This window comes from Octodon degus, unplaced genomic scaffold, assembly GCF_000260255.1.
Source record: "Octodon degus isolate 3935 unplaced genomic scaffold, OctDeg1.0 scaffold00003, whole genome shotgun sequence".
NCBI classification, from domain to species: Eukaryota; Metazoa; Chordata; class Mammalia; order Rodentia; family Octodontidae; genus Octodon; species Octodon degus.
The window spans coordinates 22001989-22018193 of NW_004524579.1; the positions used below are offsets into that span (position 1 = coordinate 22001989).

At 38.5% G+C, this 16205-nt stretch overlaps 1 protein-coding gene across 1 annotated transcript in view; it reads left to right on the forward strand.

Annotated features, from left to right (window-relative positions):
• Positions 1-16205, forward strand: part of Setbp1 (SET binding protein 1) — a 393025-nt gene that overhangs the window by 376562 nt on the left and 258 nt on the right. Inside the window, exon 6 of the mRNA XM_023713570.1 lies at positions 15825-16202. Coding sequence (XP_023569338.1) covers positions 15825-16202 — 378 coding nt within the window. The remainder of the gene's footprint in view (positions 1-15824; positions 16203-16205) is intronic.

Consider the following 16205-nt stretch of genomic DNA (forward strand, 5'->3'; position numbering starts at 1 on the left):
TAAAAACTAAAGTGAGGGCCAGTGAGATAGCTCAGCATACTAAGCGCTTGTTTAGGTAAGAGCAGGGGCCAGCATTCAGTCCCTGGCACTGCATGCTGCACTGGCCTTGCCGCCAGGAGCGCTGAGCCAGTGATGGAGTCTGGGCATTGTGGTGCACGCCTATAATCCCAGCACTAGGGAGGCAGAAAACAGAAGAATCACGAGTCTGAGCTATGTAGTAAGACCCTGCATACACACACACACACACACACACACACACACACACACACCAAACTTTTAAAAAAATGAAGTCATGCCATGAAATGATTTAATTATGTTAAGTCAAACTATGGGTCAGATCATAACATTATTTATTAACCATCCTTTTGTAAAACTGTATTCTTATTCCATCTTGTAAATATTTTTATCTTAAGGCACACCTAAGCTCCCTACTCTTGAGAATTAGTTACCATATCAAGCTCATTTTACACAAATATCTGTGAATACTCAAATTTTTAAGTAGTTATTATAACTGTTAAATGACTGTGCTACAAATTGTCAATATTTAATCCCACACCATACCACTCAGTTCTGTAAGTCAGATATAACAAAAGTATGAAATTAAGCCCTACCCTAAGGGAGCTGACATACCATTTGGGAAGGCCTGATTCAAAAACAGAAAATAATCCAACAATATTTTTAAATGTAAAGATGGAATAATAATCTGACCATTCAACAATTTATTGGTCATTCACTTTCAACTCATTGAAACTAGGGAGGTTTTCAGGACAGCTAAATGACCTCTAGAGTAGTGTTAAAATAGACTTGTAGGGATGGACTGGCTAAAAGAACAGACAGAAGTTGGAGGGAAAGGTTTACATTGCTTGTGAAATAATTTAGCTCCTATCTGTTTTATATCAATTTGTAGGTATGTCTTTATGTACTGAAATGAGCCAATGAGACTGAAGAAAAATTTGGGGCCAGGACATGGAGTGCCTGAACTTCCAGATAAGGTCTATTGATCATGCTACATGTAGTAAATTGTATTAGTCAGCATTCATTCCCCTGACATGCATACCTAACAGTCATAATTTAAAGGAGAAGAGACTTAATTTGGCTCAGGGGATTCATTCCATAGTCTGCCAGCCCCAAAGCAGAAACTGCATGGCAGATTCTTGTTTCATGGCTAGAAACCAGAGCAAAGGAACAGTGTCCAGGAGAAAGATATAAGGAAGAAGCAAGGGACTACATGCTATAATTAAAGTCACACCTCCATGGCCTACCCAGACACACTGAGAGGTGTGCTCCAACATCAGCAGCTCTGAAGCCAAGCAAGTTTACATAATTAGGTGTAACTATCACAGGAAGTGACAACAAATGGCAGCTGTGAGCCAGTGGCCATCTGCAGTTGTGTTCTTGTTGACCTATACAGAGTCGTGCATCACAAGATTTACACAGTGATCAAGATTTCTGGCTTTTAGAAACATGTATTCTTTGTTTCTTTATGCTCAGATTCCCAACTGGCAGGAAGACAGTTGGAACAGAACATTTGCCCCATTGGGTGAGAAACACTAACATCCTTCTGGTTCTACACTGGACTGGAACATAATCCTAAACAACATCTCTCAGCAGTCTGGTGAAACGTCCCTCATATGAAATGCTTGGGATCAGAAGTATTTTGGACTTGGGATTTTATTGAGATTTTGGAATAATTGCAGATACGTAATGCAATTTCTGTGTTGACAATGGCTCTCCACAGGAAATCACTGAAGGGGTTTGAACTGGAGTAATATAATGTACGGAAACACCTCTAATCCAGCAGAAACATGTGTGCAATTTGTAGCACATTCCGTTACTTCAGTATGGTTTGGGAAAGGGCTTGGAGACTGTGAAACTGAGGAAACTTTAGCACTTCCACGTAATCAGTAGAAAATTGATGGGGAAATGCAGGTTTTCTGACTCTTCACCCCTCTGACTTCTTTGCATTCTTAAGGAAATACCACAAGCAACTCGCTTTCAAACAGGGCAGCACTTACTTGAATTGTTGAGTACACAACTTTAAAAGGCATGCTGTTGGGATAATTACTTTGTGTCTGATGTCTCAGTTTTCATCTCAGTACCAAAGGGATGTTAAAGTCCTCAAATGTTTGGTACTATAGGTAAAATACTGAATTACAGACTTTTTTAAGCAGTTAATTCCTTCCATTTTTCCTTAGAATCATTTGAGGGCCAAATGATGCAGTGCACATATGCAGCATGGTCTAAAACAGGATGTAAAGCATTAGATGAGACAGAAAAATTATTGAGTAAATAAATTAAAACAATCCATATTTTCATCAGCAGGGAGGAAAAGTCCTTTTTATTCCCTCACTCCTACCCTGGAAACATTAAATTTATCTGTTCTTTTAATGTTCACTGAATCTAAGACTGCTGTTCTTTTTTGTGAGATTTATTTTTAAAAGGGATACAAAGAAAGAGTGCTGCTGGTTTGCATTGCTCTTAGAATTTCTCATCTATTGAAGCAACCACTTGTTTAGGAATTTTGTTTCCCTGATACTTCTTTAAACTAAGAGACATTAGATGGACCTCAGGAAACATAAACTGGTATAGCCAACACACAGTTTGGAAAGCCGAGAGAAAGTACTAATGGGAGGGCTGTAGACTTTGCATCGCTCCCAGCGAGGTGTGCAACCGTTCTGTGTGGCCTGAATCCTGGACTTTCCCCAGAATGTCAACTGAATGACAGTAACAGCAGAACAGGGGAAGCCTACTACTGCTCTTCAGTTCAGCAGGGGAACAGACCTGCCTGCTAAGCAGTGACCCTGTGTGCAATTTAATTGCTCAAAAGTACTCCTCCAAATGACTTTCTTGTCATCCAATGTCTGAAGATATCTTGAGAGGAGTTTTAGTATTTTGAGGACCAGTTTTATTCATTACAATGTGCTTGCAACCCTGGTCTTTGTCTCATTCAGGTTTCCATAGCTAAGTGATTTGGGCTTTACATATGGAAAGTTCATTTTGTTGTGTAATTAATGGGAAGCAGACTTTGGAAGCTGATGGTGCAGGGCCATATTTGTATGAAAGCATATGTCTGTGTGTTGTTTATGACTCACTCTCCTACTCCACGCATCATAACTTGGGTTTGTTTACACTAACTTTTCCTAGAATCTGAGCCACACAGTATAGGAGCCAATAATTTATCGTCTCCTAATGGGAAAGATGATGAATGAGCATTTTCCTCTAAAATTGTCAAATCTAAAATTGAGAAAAAAATTATTTGCTGCATGTTCTCTGTCCAAGCTTATATTTGAAAAAAAAGAAAAAAGTTAAAGCAATAATTTATTTTTAAACAACTACTGGTATAGTGCTCAGAACAAGAATGTCGAAATACTTGCCAAGAGAGCATATGACCACTCCCCACAATAAACCATTATAGTTTGGATCCAAGCATTTGGCAATGAAAGGACCATTCACGGTGGTGGCTATGTGTGTGTTGGGGCAAGGAGTTGTACCAGAAATCTCTGTGCCTTCCCCAAATTGCTGGGACCTAAAACTGCTGTAAAAATAGTCTCTTTAAAAAAGCATATTTATTCTCGCTCTGCTCTCTCTGTCTCTGTCTCTTTCTCTTAGAGAAATAGGCATAGTTAGCTAGCTAGCTGTTCATACATACAAATATGGTTATACATGTGTATCTGTCTAAGATTTTTGTAGGTAAGTTTTTGTTTTTAGATAATTACTATATGTATATGTGTTGCTTTTCCTGGGGACCTCATAATTTCTTTTTTTTTTCTTTTTTGTTTTTTTCTAATAATTTTATTAAGAAACAATAGCAATGAGACAGTTTTAAAACTGATTAGTAGGACAGTTTCAATAATCAGTACATTGCATATTGTCTTCATAGTGGTTATTCATAGTACAAGATTGCAGACAAAAATTAGAGAAAAAGAAGGGCTGCAAGGACAAGGACAGCCAATATTTTGGCCCTGGCCATTCAACGTCAGTGAGGACTCAGGACATAAGAGAACCTATACTGTAACATCATGTAACTCAGTTGTGGCCCAAATTTTCTGATCAAGGAGATTATGAAGCCACAAAGGAAAGTGATCAATAATGTGGAGTGTGCCTAAGGAGAGTCACCTGAGAGAAAAACATTCTTTCAGGCTTTCACAGAGAGCAAATTGGTTAAGCAATGGCCATGGCTCATCCAGATGGCTGACACTGACAAAGGATCTACAAACTGTGGTACAGGGTTTCACGATAAATCCTGAGGAGATTTGACTGACCTTGTCAGATACAAAAGTTACATTTTTTGTTATATAGGTCTTGCTTTATCTTGGTCTTAACCATCCAGCAGAAAAGTATAAAAACAAAGTATAAAACGTAAAGCCATATTCATATGCTGAGCTGTAAAAGGCTCAAGTCAGCAACTTCTGACATTGCCAGTCTTACAGATAACCCACTACTATTATGGTCTACTGGACTATTTTGGAATATTTTGCTGAATTCACACACCTACAATATTTAAATGACAATGAAATACCCATCTCTGACAAAACTAAACAAAAAACAGGGATACAAATGAAGGACTATTTTGTATTTGTATATTCAAAATAGTCACATTTACAATTAGATTATAGCTTAACACATTCAAGCTGATTTTCTTAGTGGTCCCTAATAAGTTCTAAATTTGTTCACATTTTAGTCACCGAAACTCCACTTCTCCCATGGAACCTTTTGAATATTGGTCTAAATTTCACAGTGCTTGTGGTCTTACAGCTTAGAGACTCTGAACAGTAAGTGGTACCCTAAGGAAAGCAGCAAACAGCTGAAATATGTGAGGCTCTAAATTAATTTTCAGTGATTTGGATCTCCTTCACAAAATCCTTTCAGGTCTCATGCATACACTTCACACAGTTGCTGGTAAGTGCTAGTTTCGATCAAGTCACATGGAGTGATTTCAATTCAGAAGTCAAGCACACTCCATGTGGGTCAAGATATACAGAATTCAGTGGTCAGCACAATGTATGACACAAAGTGAGACACCATCCATACGTGTGCCAAGAATGATTAAGATTGGGGCTGGGGAGATGGCTCAGTGGAATAAGTGCTTCCTGGCAAGCGCAAGGACCTGAGTTCAATCCCTGGTTCCGCGTTAAAAAAAAAAAAAAAAAAAAAAATCTGCCATTTTTCTACAGAAAAGCTGCCAGGTTAAGTAGCTTGCGATCGGAAGAGCGGCTTGTAGGGAAAGAGTGTAGATCTCGGTGGTCGCAAAAAAAAAAAAAAAAAAAAAAAAAAAGAATGATTAAGATATGACCCTGATCTCATAGTGAATCACAATCTAAAAGAACAAAAACCATGCGTAGTAATCCCAGGATCCTAATACAGGACAGACTAAATAAAGTGTCTTCAGGGAGATCTCAGCAACGTAGTAGAAGCAGAAAAACAAATACTGAAACAGGAGTACATGCACAGCTTTTAGGAAAAGGACTTTCTTGGAATTTTTAAAGAATAGGGATGATGTACTAAGATGAAAGTCATTCATGAAAAACTTCTGGGTCTGAAATATCAGCCTAAATCCAGTGGAAATTTGGAAGTATTGGAAATATACCAACTATTATTTTGTCTTATGTTTTGTTTTTTTTTTTTTCCTGCACTAGTGCCAGAGTTGCCTCTGGATAAAAGAAAAAGTCAGACTTCCCTCTCTCTCCAACATCAGATGCAATATCCTGTCTGATACTGGCAGAAATAATAGAATTGGGCACACACCTGTAGGCAATGCAAAGTTATTGTTTCTGGGACACATCCATCATCTACCAAGGAGACAGACACAACAATATATGAAAGTCTCAAGCAGTGTGTATAATTGCTTATTGTTTTTCAGGAGAATACAAGGATATTTTATTTGTGTAAATTGACATGTTTTCTTTAAAAGCTTCAATAAAAAGAAAAACAATAGCATCCACTTGAGTCATTTTAATCAAACCCAGGAGTTACAGGGACAAAATTAACTTTGAGGGTATTTAAACCCCTTGAAAATCTCTAAAACTCGGAGCACTCTTTTAGAAAACAAAATTAAGATTCAAAACTTTCACAATAGACCAGAACACTGGAATAAAACCACTAAAATCAAATTTTGCAAATTTAAATGGAAGGCTTGTATTTAGACTGAAAAAACAAACAATTCCACGTAGAAATTGCTAGATTTGATAGCAGTTTGTATGAAAGCATTCCAGGGAATGCTTTCATATGAATGCTCATCTAATATGAGCCAGTGGTGTAATGTAGAAAAATCCAGGGTTTGGGGAAAATGTAGTCTTCATCAAGATAAATACTGTGACTTCTGATCACAAAGATTAGTCAACCAAATTCTTGATGCTAAATTCTTTATACCTGGAAAACAGCTAAATTGTGGGCACCAGAATTCAAAATGAGCTTTGACAGATGATATATTCTCCAAGATGAGGGTGCTCAAAATGGAATAGACTTTGGAGTTCGCTTTGTAGGAAACACAGATGAAGGATTGATGCTATTTTACTTCGAAGAAAGGTCTTGTATATGACTTTTTACATATCATAGCTATAGAGAAGTAAGGACCTTTCCAAGATATTACTAAATCTGTCTGGATATACAGAACTGAGAGGTTAAATATTAAGATCAGAGTTTCATTCTTCTAATGTCCTGGTAAATATATTTCCTCTAAGATTATAACGGTAAGACTAAGTATTGCATAAGCAAATGCAGTTATTATGAAAGCCAAAAAATAAAATAGAGAATAAATACATGTCATTTTAGAAATTCTAGCATGGCCAAGAAGGATTTATTTCACCTCAGCCTATACATTTAAAGTTTAGAAGTTTGCCTGAGATCATATAGATAGATGATTCTTTGTTCTTCCCTGTATTTTATTTTTCAAAATTTAAGAGAAAGAAATTCTCACAATCAGATAAGCACATGCATATGTAATAAAGTATTATATAAGGGATGATATTAATGGTTAAGAATAAAGCTTTACCAGACTGGAGAGGAAAGCAAAAGAAATAGAAAGAACGCTTTGCGAGGGTGAGCCCACCCCACTGGGTGCCACCTGGCATGCTGTGAGACTTAACAGATGCAGCTCAACTGCTTTGGCATCAACTCCGATTCTCTTCAGCCTTCCGTGTTGTCTACAGTCAGTGTGCTGGAGCTGAATGCACAGTGCAGCAAGCAGAATCCAAAGTTCACTGTAACACAGTAGGGCTAAGTGGCCTCTGTATGCCCCAGTTCAACATTACTGCTACTTCCAATCTACTCCCTAACAAAAGCCAGGGCAACAGCTCTGACCCTAGTAAATGTCATCAAGATTTAAAGGATGCCTTTGTTGATACTGTCTTGGGCAATCTCAAAATCAAACATACAGCAGGCTGGTGAGCAGAGAGCTATAATTTCTTTTGCTCATTCTGTGAGTTCCAAGCTCTCCTCCTTCACCCAAGTTTTCTCATGCCTGCCAAAATCCAGCTCTATTCTGTAAGGGTTCATTTAGCAACCCTGAGAGTTCTTATTATACTTGAGTTCTTGCTCAAGAGCTCACTACTGTTTTATCTGTCCAAAGTCATAGGTGGTCTGTCTATCACCCAGGCTCTTGGGTAAAGGTCATTCTGCTTGCCAGAGAAATCAAGGGTCCTAAAAACTTAAGAGACCAGGACATCACAAATGCCTAATCCAGTAAACAATGTCAGCATCAAGTCTCATTCTAGAAGCTCCCAATAGGTATAGCCCTCTTCTAACACCACACGAATCCCCTGAATTAAATTTAATAGTGCTTTAGGAATGTAAAGATTAATGTTATGCAGACATGATCCCTAGCAGTTTACAGTCTAAACAATCTAGCAGGACATACTAATCAGGCATCTACCATGGGATAAGAACTATGTTTTCTGTTTTGGGAAGTATACAGAACACACATGTCTGTCTGTCTTCAAGAAATTTTAATAATTCTTAGCCCTAGATAAGTAAATAACATCTTTAGGAGTTAACACACACACACACACACACACACACACACACACCCCTCAAAACTTTAAGGCAGTAGACTCCAAATTTTTTCATCCTGAGGCTGGCCAAATAGCTCAGCAGACTAAAGCACCTGCAAGCAGGCACAGGTGCCAAGGTTTCAATCTCTGGGCCCTGCCGGCCCCACAGTTGAGACTGGGCATGGTGGCACGTGCCTATAATCCCAGCTCTTGGGAGACTGTAAATAGGCAGATCACTGTGAGTCTGATCTAGTGAGATCCTGAACACCCTGTAGACCCTTCCCTAAAATACAAAAAAAAATTCTTTTTGATCCTATAGTGATATCAGTAACATAATTTTGAATGGACACCCCACCTAAATGCATAGAATACATGCATTCTTTTGAAGTACAAATCTTAAAAGGATATCATAAACATAAAATAAATTATATTCCTAAAATAATTTAATCTTGCATTTCATTATTATTCATGAAACAAATATTGTCAGAGGCATTAACATGTTCTAATTTTAATATGCTTAATGGTTTAAGGAGGCCAAGTGATTGAGTTTGCTTACATGTCTTTCAAGTTTTTGTTTCATTTAAACGTTTGTGATAAAGTAAAGGTCAGATTCTGGATTCAGTTTGCTTTACTATTTGTTAGTGAGTGTTATAGGTCAAAAGGATGTTTTACAGAGATATAGAGAAGAAAGTATATTATTGGCTTGCTTTAATATTAATATTTTAAGAATCTCATCCATCAATTAAACAAGGTTGCTACTGAAATTTGGCTAATGATCTTCCTTATTAACAATTAAACAGTTTTGCAAATCAGAAGGCATTTCATTTTTTAAATGAATCAAATCTCTGAACATCTTCATTTAATAGTTAATTCTGTATGAGATTTTCAAATTTGCAGATTTAAAGGCTTTTGCAGGTTATGATGCACATCGTCAGCAACAAAATGGCCAAAATCAACACATTTCCTACAGCTACCAAAAATTTACTTTCTATAGCATGAGTATTTCTCCTAAACCATTTATTTTCTCACCCACTTTACCCTAACAGGACATTAAATATTTTACATTTTAACAGCTGCTATGTGACATTACTATCAGTCCATGGACAAGACTGAAAGGGTGACAACAATTAGATCCTTTGTGTTTTTGTACAGGAAAATTATTCAATTCATCTTTTATAAACTTTGTTGTGATAAAACAAAATTCTGTGTGATATATGAAATATTTCATGGATAATCTTCATCTCATTATAAAACATTTTGATTTTTTTTTCTATTTAAAAGTATTGCCTTTCTATAATTAACCATCTGGTCTGACCTTGCATACCACTTAATTAGGACATTGGCCACACCCTGAAAACAACACTCTGAAGACATGCCCCATCCATGGACCCCTTGAATACATATGACCTTTCTCTCTACTTTCAGTAACTCCTGCTGAGGACATCACTCTCTTCTCATATCGAAATTGCTAAAGTGCTTAATTTAGATCTTATGCTTTAGACACAATAGAAATAATGCAAATATCAGTCATCAATGTGTCCTTCCTGCAGCCAAATAAATCATATTTCTTAGTCTTGGGAAGTACTATGCACCTCACTTAGGAGGCTGGAAAAGTGGAGAAGAGGTGAACAGTGACAAGAAGGAGCAAGGTAGGACAAGGCAAATTTCTAAAGCGTTTATGCTTCAAGGAAGGCCTATGGGGGTGCTTAAGTGCAAATGCCGTTCAGTGGCTTATCTTGCTTCAGAGTTTGCACACATGCACACACTCACACCTGCAAGTCCACTGTTTCACCCCTCCATCAGCCAAAACTGCCCACCTTCCTCCTGCTTTGTCTCAAGAGAAAAGTAAAATAAGAACAGAACAAAGACAAGGGCCTGCAAGCCATTGCAGCTGAGATAGGATGTACTTTTTCAACCCTGAGGAGAACCTATTATTTGAAGAGTGTGATAGTCACTATGTTTTAAATAAGTTGGTCCCATTTTCAAAGGAACCCCAAAGCATATTAAGATAACTTAAAGAAACAGAATGGAAACATGGCCCTGTCATGACAAATCTCCCACATCTGCTAACTCTTAATTGTAAATTACTGCTGTACATATGGAGAGCAGTGCTTATACTCATGTTGACAACCAGCAGCCACTCTGATGTCCCCTACCTTGCAAGGCCCCTAGCAGCAGAGACAACTTGTCATCTTTTTCAAAAGAGCTTTTAAGACGAGGACCATGGAAGGTTAATTTAAATTCATAGGCTGGAAGAACAACATTTCCATGCCAAGGCAGATTGCCTCACACTGGCCATTTAAAAAAAAAAGTGCTGCATTAGGAGAATAAAAGATCATGGCTGAGTCAAATCCAAATACAAAGTACAAAAAAATGCACAATTTACATGTGAAAACAATGAGACAATTGAATTTCCATGAAACTCTATTTGCTGACCACATGGGACATAGCAGACCACATACTGCATTATGAAAGGACTTATGCTGGAAACTCTACCAGTATAGAGATGTAGCCTTGGCTTGTGAAGAGCCTTCTAACATATATTAGCACATTAAGCAATTTACACTGCAGCTCTCTGTCCTAATTGAGCTAGATGATGCTCCTTTTCTATCGACCCTAGAAAGCAACTCAGCCCCAAACAACTGAACCTTCCCAATGGCTCCCCACCTTTTCTTAGGGACATTCAAGCAGCAAGAAAAATATCTGCTTTTCCCCAGGCTCACTCAAATCTTTTTTCTGAAACTGTAATATGTTTTGCACATGAGTAAAGTGTCGTCTACCAAAGTTAGCAGCAGTTTTAGAGAAAACATCTGTATAATTCAGTCTTGTTCGCCCTTGGCTTGGCTCCTGGTGCCAATACTACATCTGCATCTCTAAGCATGTGTGCATAAAGAGCCAGTAGGCCCATTCTTTGAGTGTCATAGAAGATGTGGCAAAGTGCTGATGAGCCAATCTTCCAATAATGAATGAAAAAGGTAGTCTAGTTCTGGACCAAAGCTCAGCCTTTTGTGTAGCAATTTTAAGGCTCTACCAGACCATTTTTATTATAGAGTTATGAAGAAATAAATTTGTATTTTGTCTGGACCACTCATAATTACTCTTTAAATCTAACAAAAAGCAGGCAAGATATAGGGCAATTATAGGAAAGAGAGCAAATGTGGAATCAATCTTGTAGCAAGAGCCCAGAAATTACTGTCCAATAATGAAGCAAATTGAAGAGAGAAAAATCTGTAAACATTTAGAAAGACAGTGAAATCACAAGCAATAAGGAGAAAGATTTGTGAATATCAAACCCTGCCAAGTCCATAGTCCTCTTGCCCCCTCCATATTAGGATTTCAGAATTATTTGATGAAATAAATGTTTTTGAAAGCCACCCCACATTTAGGAAAAGCAACTGATAATGAGTATAGGGAAAAATTATAGCAGTCTTTAAAACAAGAAGGAAAATTGGAGAACAGCTAGTCTATTAGTCTCCTACGCCAGATGAAGAGATACTCATGGGGGCCAAAAGGTTCATCCTAGATCACCTTCATTTCCAGCTCCCCATCTGCAAAGTCATTTCTGCTACACTACACTCTGCTATTGTTTGCACACAGGAATAATAAATATGAACTGAAACTGTGGCTAATAAGCATTAGGACAAAATGAAATTCAGATGGTCAGTAGATGTAAAAATTAAAACCACTAAGATTATAACATACTAAAGGTAGAGAGATACTAAGTTGTAGCACTCGATGTCAGCAGTGGAGGCTAGCTCAGGATGCATGTTTATACACTTGATCATAGCCTAATACCCAGAGAATTCACTCATTTTCCCATGCATTAGGCCAGAAGGATGGTAAATGACAGGAGCTATCTAGGGAAAAGATGCATGCATGGTCTTCCATGAGTACTTCTCTTACCCTTCTACAAGTATGAATGTGAAATAGCCCAACAGGGAAAAATCAGAGCTGACTCTAGCCCTAAAATTGTACGAAATATTTTCTTTTTGTCACTTACAATTCATCATCTTTAACTACCTTGTGATATGGCGAAGTAGGCAAAATAGCACTAATAAATCTCATGTACCCATTGCTCAGCTTCAGCAACATAAACTCAAGATCATTGCTGCTATTTTGGAGCCCATCTCAAATGTCTGCAGATGATTTCATCTATATATTATCATGCATTTCTTCAATAAAGGTACTCAATAAAAACACAATAATGCCATGATTACATATAAGAAAATTAACAGTAATTATACCATGAAATGCCCAAGCAGAGTTCAAATTTGAATCTATTTCATGGTTTATTTTAAAAGTCTTTTAAATTGATTTCCAAATAAGGGCATCTTCAATCTTTTTGTAATTTACAGCCTCTCCTTTGATTCACCTTGTCATTTATTTGCTAGGAACACTAGGTTGTTTACCTAGAGTTTCCTGCAGTCCCCATTTTATTGACTGAATCCTTGTAAGTCTTCTGTTCTCTGTATTTCAGGGTGCTTCACCCTAGAACTGTGCTGCCTCAGGTATCTAATATAACACAAATAAAGTAAAAATCCAGTTTCTCAAAGACACTAGTCATATTTCAAGTGCTCAGGGGCCACATGTGGCTAGTGGCCACAATATGAGTGAAGATAAAGAATATTTTCATCATTACAGAAAATTCTAGAAAGTTCTACTCTGAAAGTTCTACTCCAGAGGCTTAAAGTTTATGAGATAGCTCTGGAGAAAGTAGATGGTAAATTCTCCTCCATCAAGCGTTTGGCTCACAGTTGATGTCCCCTCAGCACAACAGCTGGATGCCAAATATGAAACAAAACTTAAAGAGATTAAAGGGGTATTTATGTGTTGTTTTGTTTTGTTTTATTCTTTGGCAGAACCAGGGATTGAATATTTATGTGTTTTTAAGCTTACATAAAAAGTATACTTATACTTTGGCAGTTTGCTTTTTTACTCAACTTTTTTTTAGTTACAACTATGTCAATATATTTATATTTATCCCATTCATTTTAAGAGACATATAAGATTTCATATTTGAGTGCGTTGCTATTGATTTACTCTTTTAATTAACATTATCTTGTTCCATTTTACTGTAACATACACTATACATTTTTTATCTTTACTTTTTGGGGACAGGATCTTACTATGTAGGTCAAACTGGCCTGGATCTCACTACGCAGTCCTGGCTGACCTTAAATTGTGGTGACCCTCCTGTCTCAGCCAAGCTCTGAGATTACAGTTGGGCTCCACCACACCTGGCCAATACTTCAAACTTTAAAGGATGTTCTTGTACGTCTTTTGTCTCCAGTTATACACAAGGAAAGGCACAGTAAGGGCCTTGAACTTCTGTGTCTTCAGTATCACTATTGCCTACTGTCTAAAGTGATTTTACCAGTTTACACTCCCATTAATGTGGAAGAATTCCCTGTTCTTACCAACTGTAAGTAGTTTCAGACTTAACTTTTACCAGTACAGATCCACAGATTTTTCAATGATAATAATAATAATAATAATAATAATAATAATAATATGAGCATATGAAGGAAAGACATTCAATAGAGAAGGAAGTGATAGCTCAAACTGTAATGTTTTGTTTCTTTAAAAAGAGAACACAATAGTACAGAGCACTAACATCCATTACTATGAATGGTGGTTGCAAAGGAGATGATCATGAGAATATCTTTTAGAGTGTTTTAAGGGAATTAGTTTTGCAGTTTTTAATTTTTTATTTATTGAAATTTTATTCTAAAAGAAATAGCTTGGCAGAGCAATCCATAGGTTATATCTGCCCCAACATAATGTCCAACTCATTGAATATTTCAATCAGACTTTATGCAGTTAAATAGTGCCAAATGATTGATTTAATTTATACTTTCATGCTGTGAATGTCAAAAAATTCATTTACCTTTTACTTATCATCTTTTGTTATGTACCAGATGGTATTTTCTTTACCAGTGGGTGATTTAAACTCAAGAGAGGGCATATGAAAATGGAATGTGCATTTGAAAACAGCTAGAAGTTTTATGACGTATTTCTAACAAGTTTTCATTTACTTGTGAACTCTGAGGATGAGTTAAATTACTTGCCCCTGATAGGGAGGCTAACTTTTTGTGTTCTTATATTTGCATTAATTACTTTAAAAATCTAAACTCAAGCCCTTTTAATGGATGGCACACAAGGTAGCAATGATTGGTGTCATTTGTCTGTACTAAAACATGACCTTTAAATCCTGTCCATATCCAGTGCTAAGCCAGTAAGAGAATAAAGCCAGACAAGAATCAGTTTCTGCATCTGAGAACTGAACACCTTTTTTTAAAAGACATAGTACAAAAGTTTTATTTTTGCAGCCAGAAGCTCACTCTAGCTTTGTTCTATTTTGATCTTTATAACTTATTTTAAAGATCACTCAGTAGTTATTCATTGCTCAGTCTTGCTGACCTTTGGCCAACAGCAGAAACATTTTCACCTGGCCTATACAACTCGTTGCTCCCCACTCCATGAAGCTGGTGGCATAAATAACTTCAAATGAAACCCTCCTGGCTATCTGTGAGGGCCACAGCTTGAGGGGGAAATGGAGCAACAGGGAAAAAACAGGAAGTGGGAGTGCCCAAGAATAATAAGTCAAAGTGGTATCCATACTCCTAAAAGATTTTTTTTTTCCTCCCGTTAAGATTATCTATTTTTCTGCTAGTAGATGGAGAAAAAACATGGGAGGGCACAACTAAGCCACTCACATGAAATATGGGCCCGCTTAGGCCTAGGTTCTGTCAGTGAAATTGTTTGGGATGAACGTTTAGGGTAAATCACAGCAGCAAAGCACTGAGGGGGGCATACTCCTTAGGTGTACAGGTGGGCAGAGTGGTTGTTGGGAGGAAGGGGCAGTGGCTGGGGGTGCGTGCTGGATGGGCTCACACAGGATCACACAAGCAGAAAGGATGATTGAAAAGGTGAAAGGCCATGAGCGTCTTGAAGCCATTCACACTTTATGGTGTCTGAACTTCAAAACGAGGCAGTCCTGAAGGCCATTTAGTGGCGGCAATACAGGACTTCCGGAGAAGTTTGGCTCATAAAATAAAGGTGTCATCTGGCCAACAGCACATGAAACAAGCCCTTTGCAAACAACAGTTCAGTACAGGGAGTGAAAATTACTCTTTCGGTTTCCCTGTGTACAGTATACCCTGTTTCCCAGCAGGTTCCCAGAGGGAGAAATGGTCGATAAAGTCTTGGTGAACGGAACGTCTCACAAATACAGAACGGGGTGCGGTGGGGGTGGGGGGACGCTGAACACCAGTGCCAGCCCAAACAGCATCCCAGGAGGGAGAGACAAGCGCCAGGACAGGAGACTTCAGCCACATATTTTAGAGCAGTCAAAACGTGCGTTCTGATCAATGGTACGCTTGTACAACCGAGGTTACAAAATGTGGACAGCTCCGTGCCGCTTTATTCATCCAACATCAGTGAAAAGCTACCATGCTAAACTGAATAGGCTCAGGCGCCAAACTGAATAAAAACTCTGTGATAAAGAAAATTTTATATTGTATTGCTGCCAATGCTCAGGGCACACCACCTCAAGAGCCTGGGCCTTAGGGTGCACATCTGTAAAATGGGGAGAGCAGGGTTTCATGTAATCATCAGGTCTGAAATACAGTACACAGAAACATTTTGTACACGTTACAGTTATCCAGCCGAGATGTATTTAGTCTCAATAAAGAAGGAAAACTATATACCAGAGGCGGAGCCACATCCAAAGCATAATTCTGCGTGCTTCTTATAGCGTCAGTCATCCTCGAAAGAAGAGTTTTAGCAGCGCGAATGCATCCCATGTGCTCAATTTTCTCTCTCTTACCCCTGCAGCCAGCTCCTCCCTGAAGAAGCGATTCAAGCGGCGGGAGATCGAAGCCATCCAGTGCGAAGTGCGGAAGATGTGCAGCTACACCAAGATCCTGTCCACCAAGAAGAACCTGGACCACGTGAACAAGATCCTGAAGGCCAAGCGGCTGCAGAGACAATCAAAGACAGGCAACAACTTCGTCAAGAAGAGGCGAGGGCGTCCCCGCAAGCAGCCCACCCAGTTCGACGAGGACTCCAGAGACCAGATGCCAGTGCTGGAAAAATGCATCGACCTGCCCACCAAGCGGGGCCAGAAGCCCGGCCTGAGCCCGCTGGCTCTCGAGCCCGCCGCCGGCCAGGACGCCGTCATGGCCACCATTGAGGCGGTCATCCACATGGCCCGCG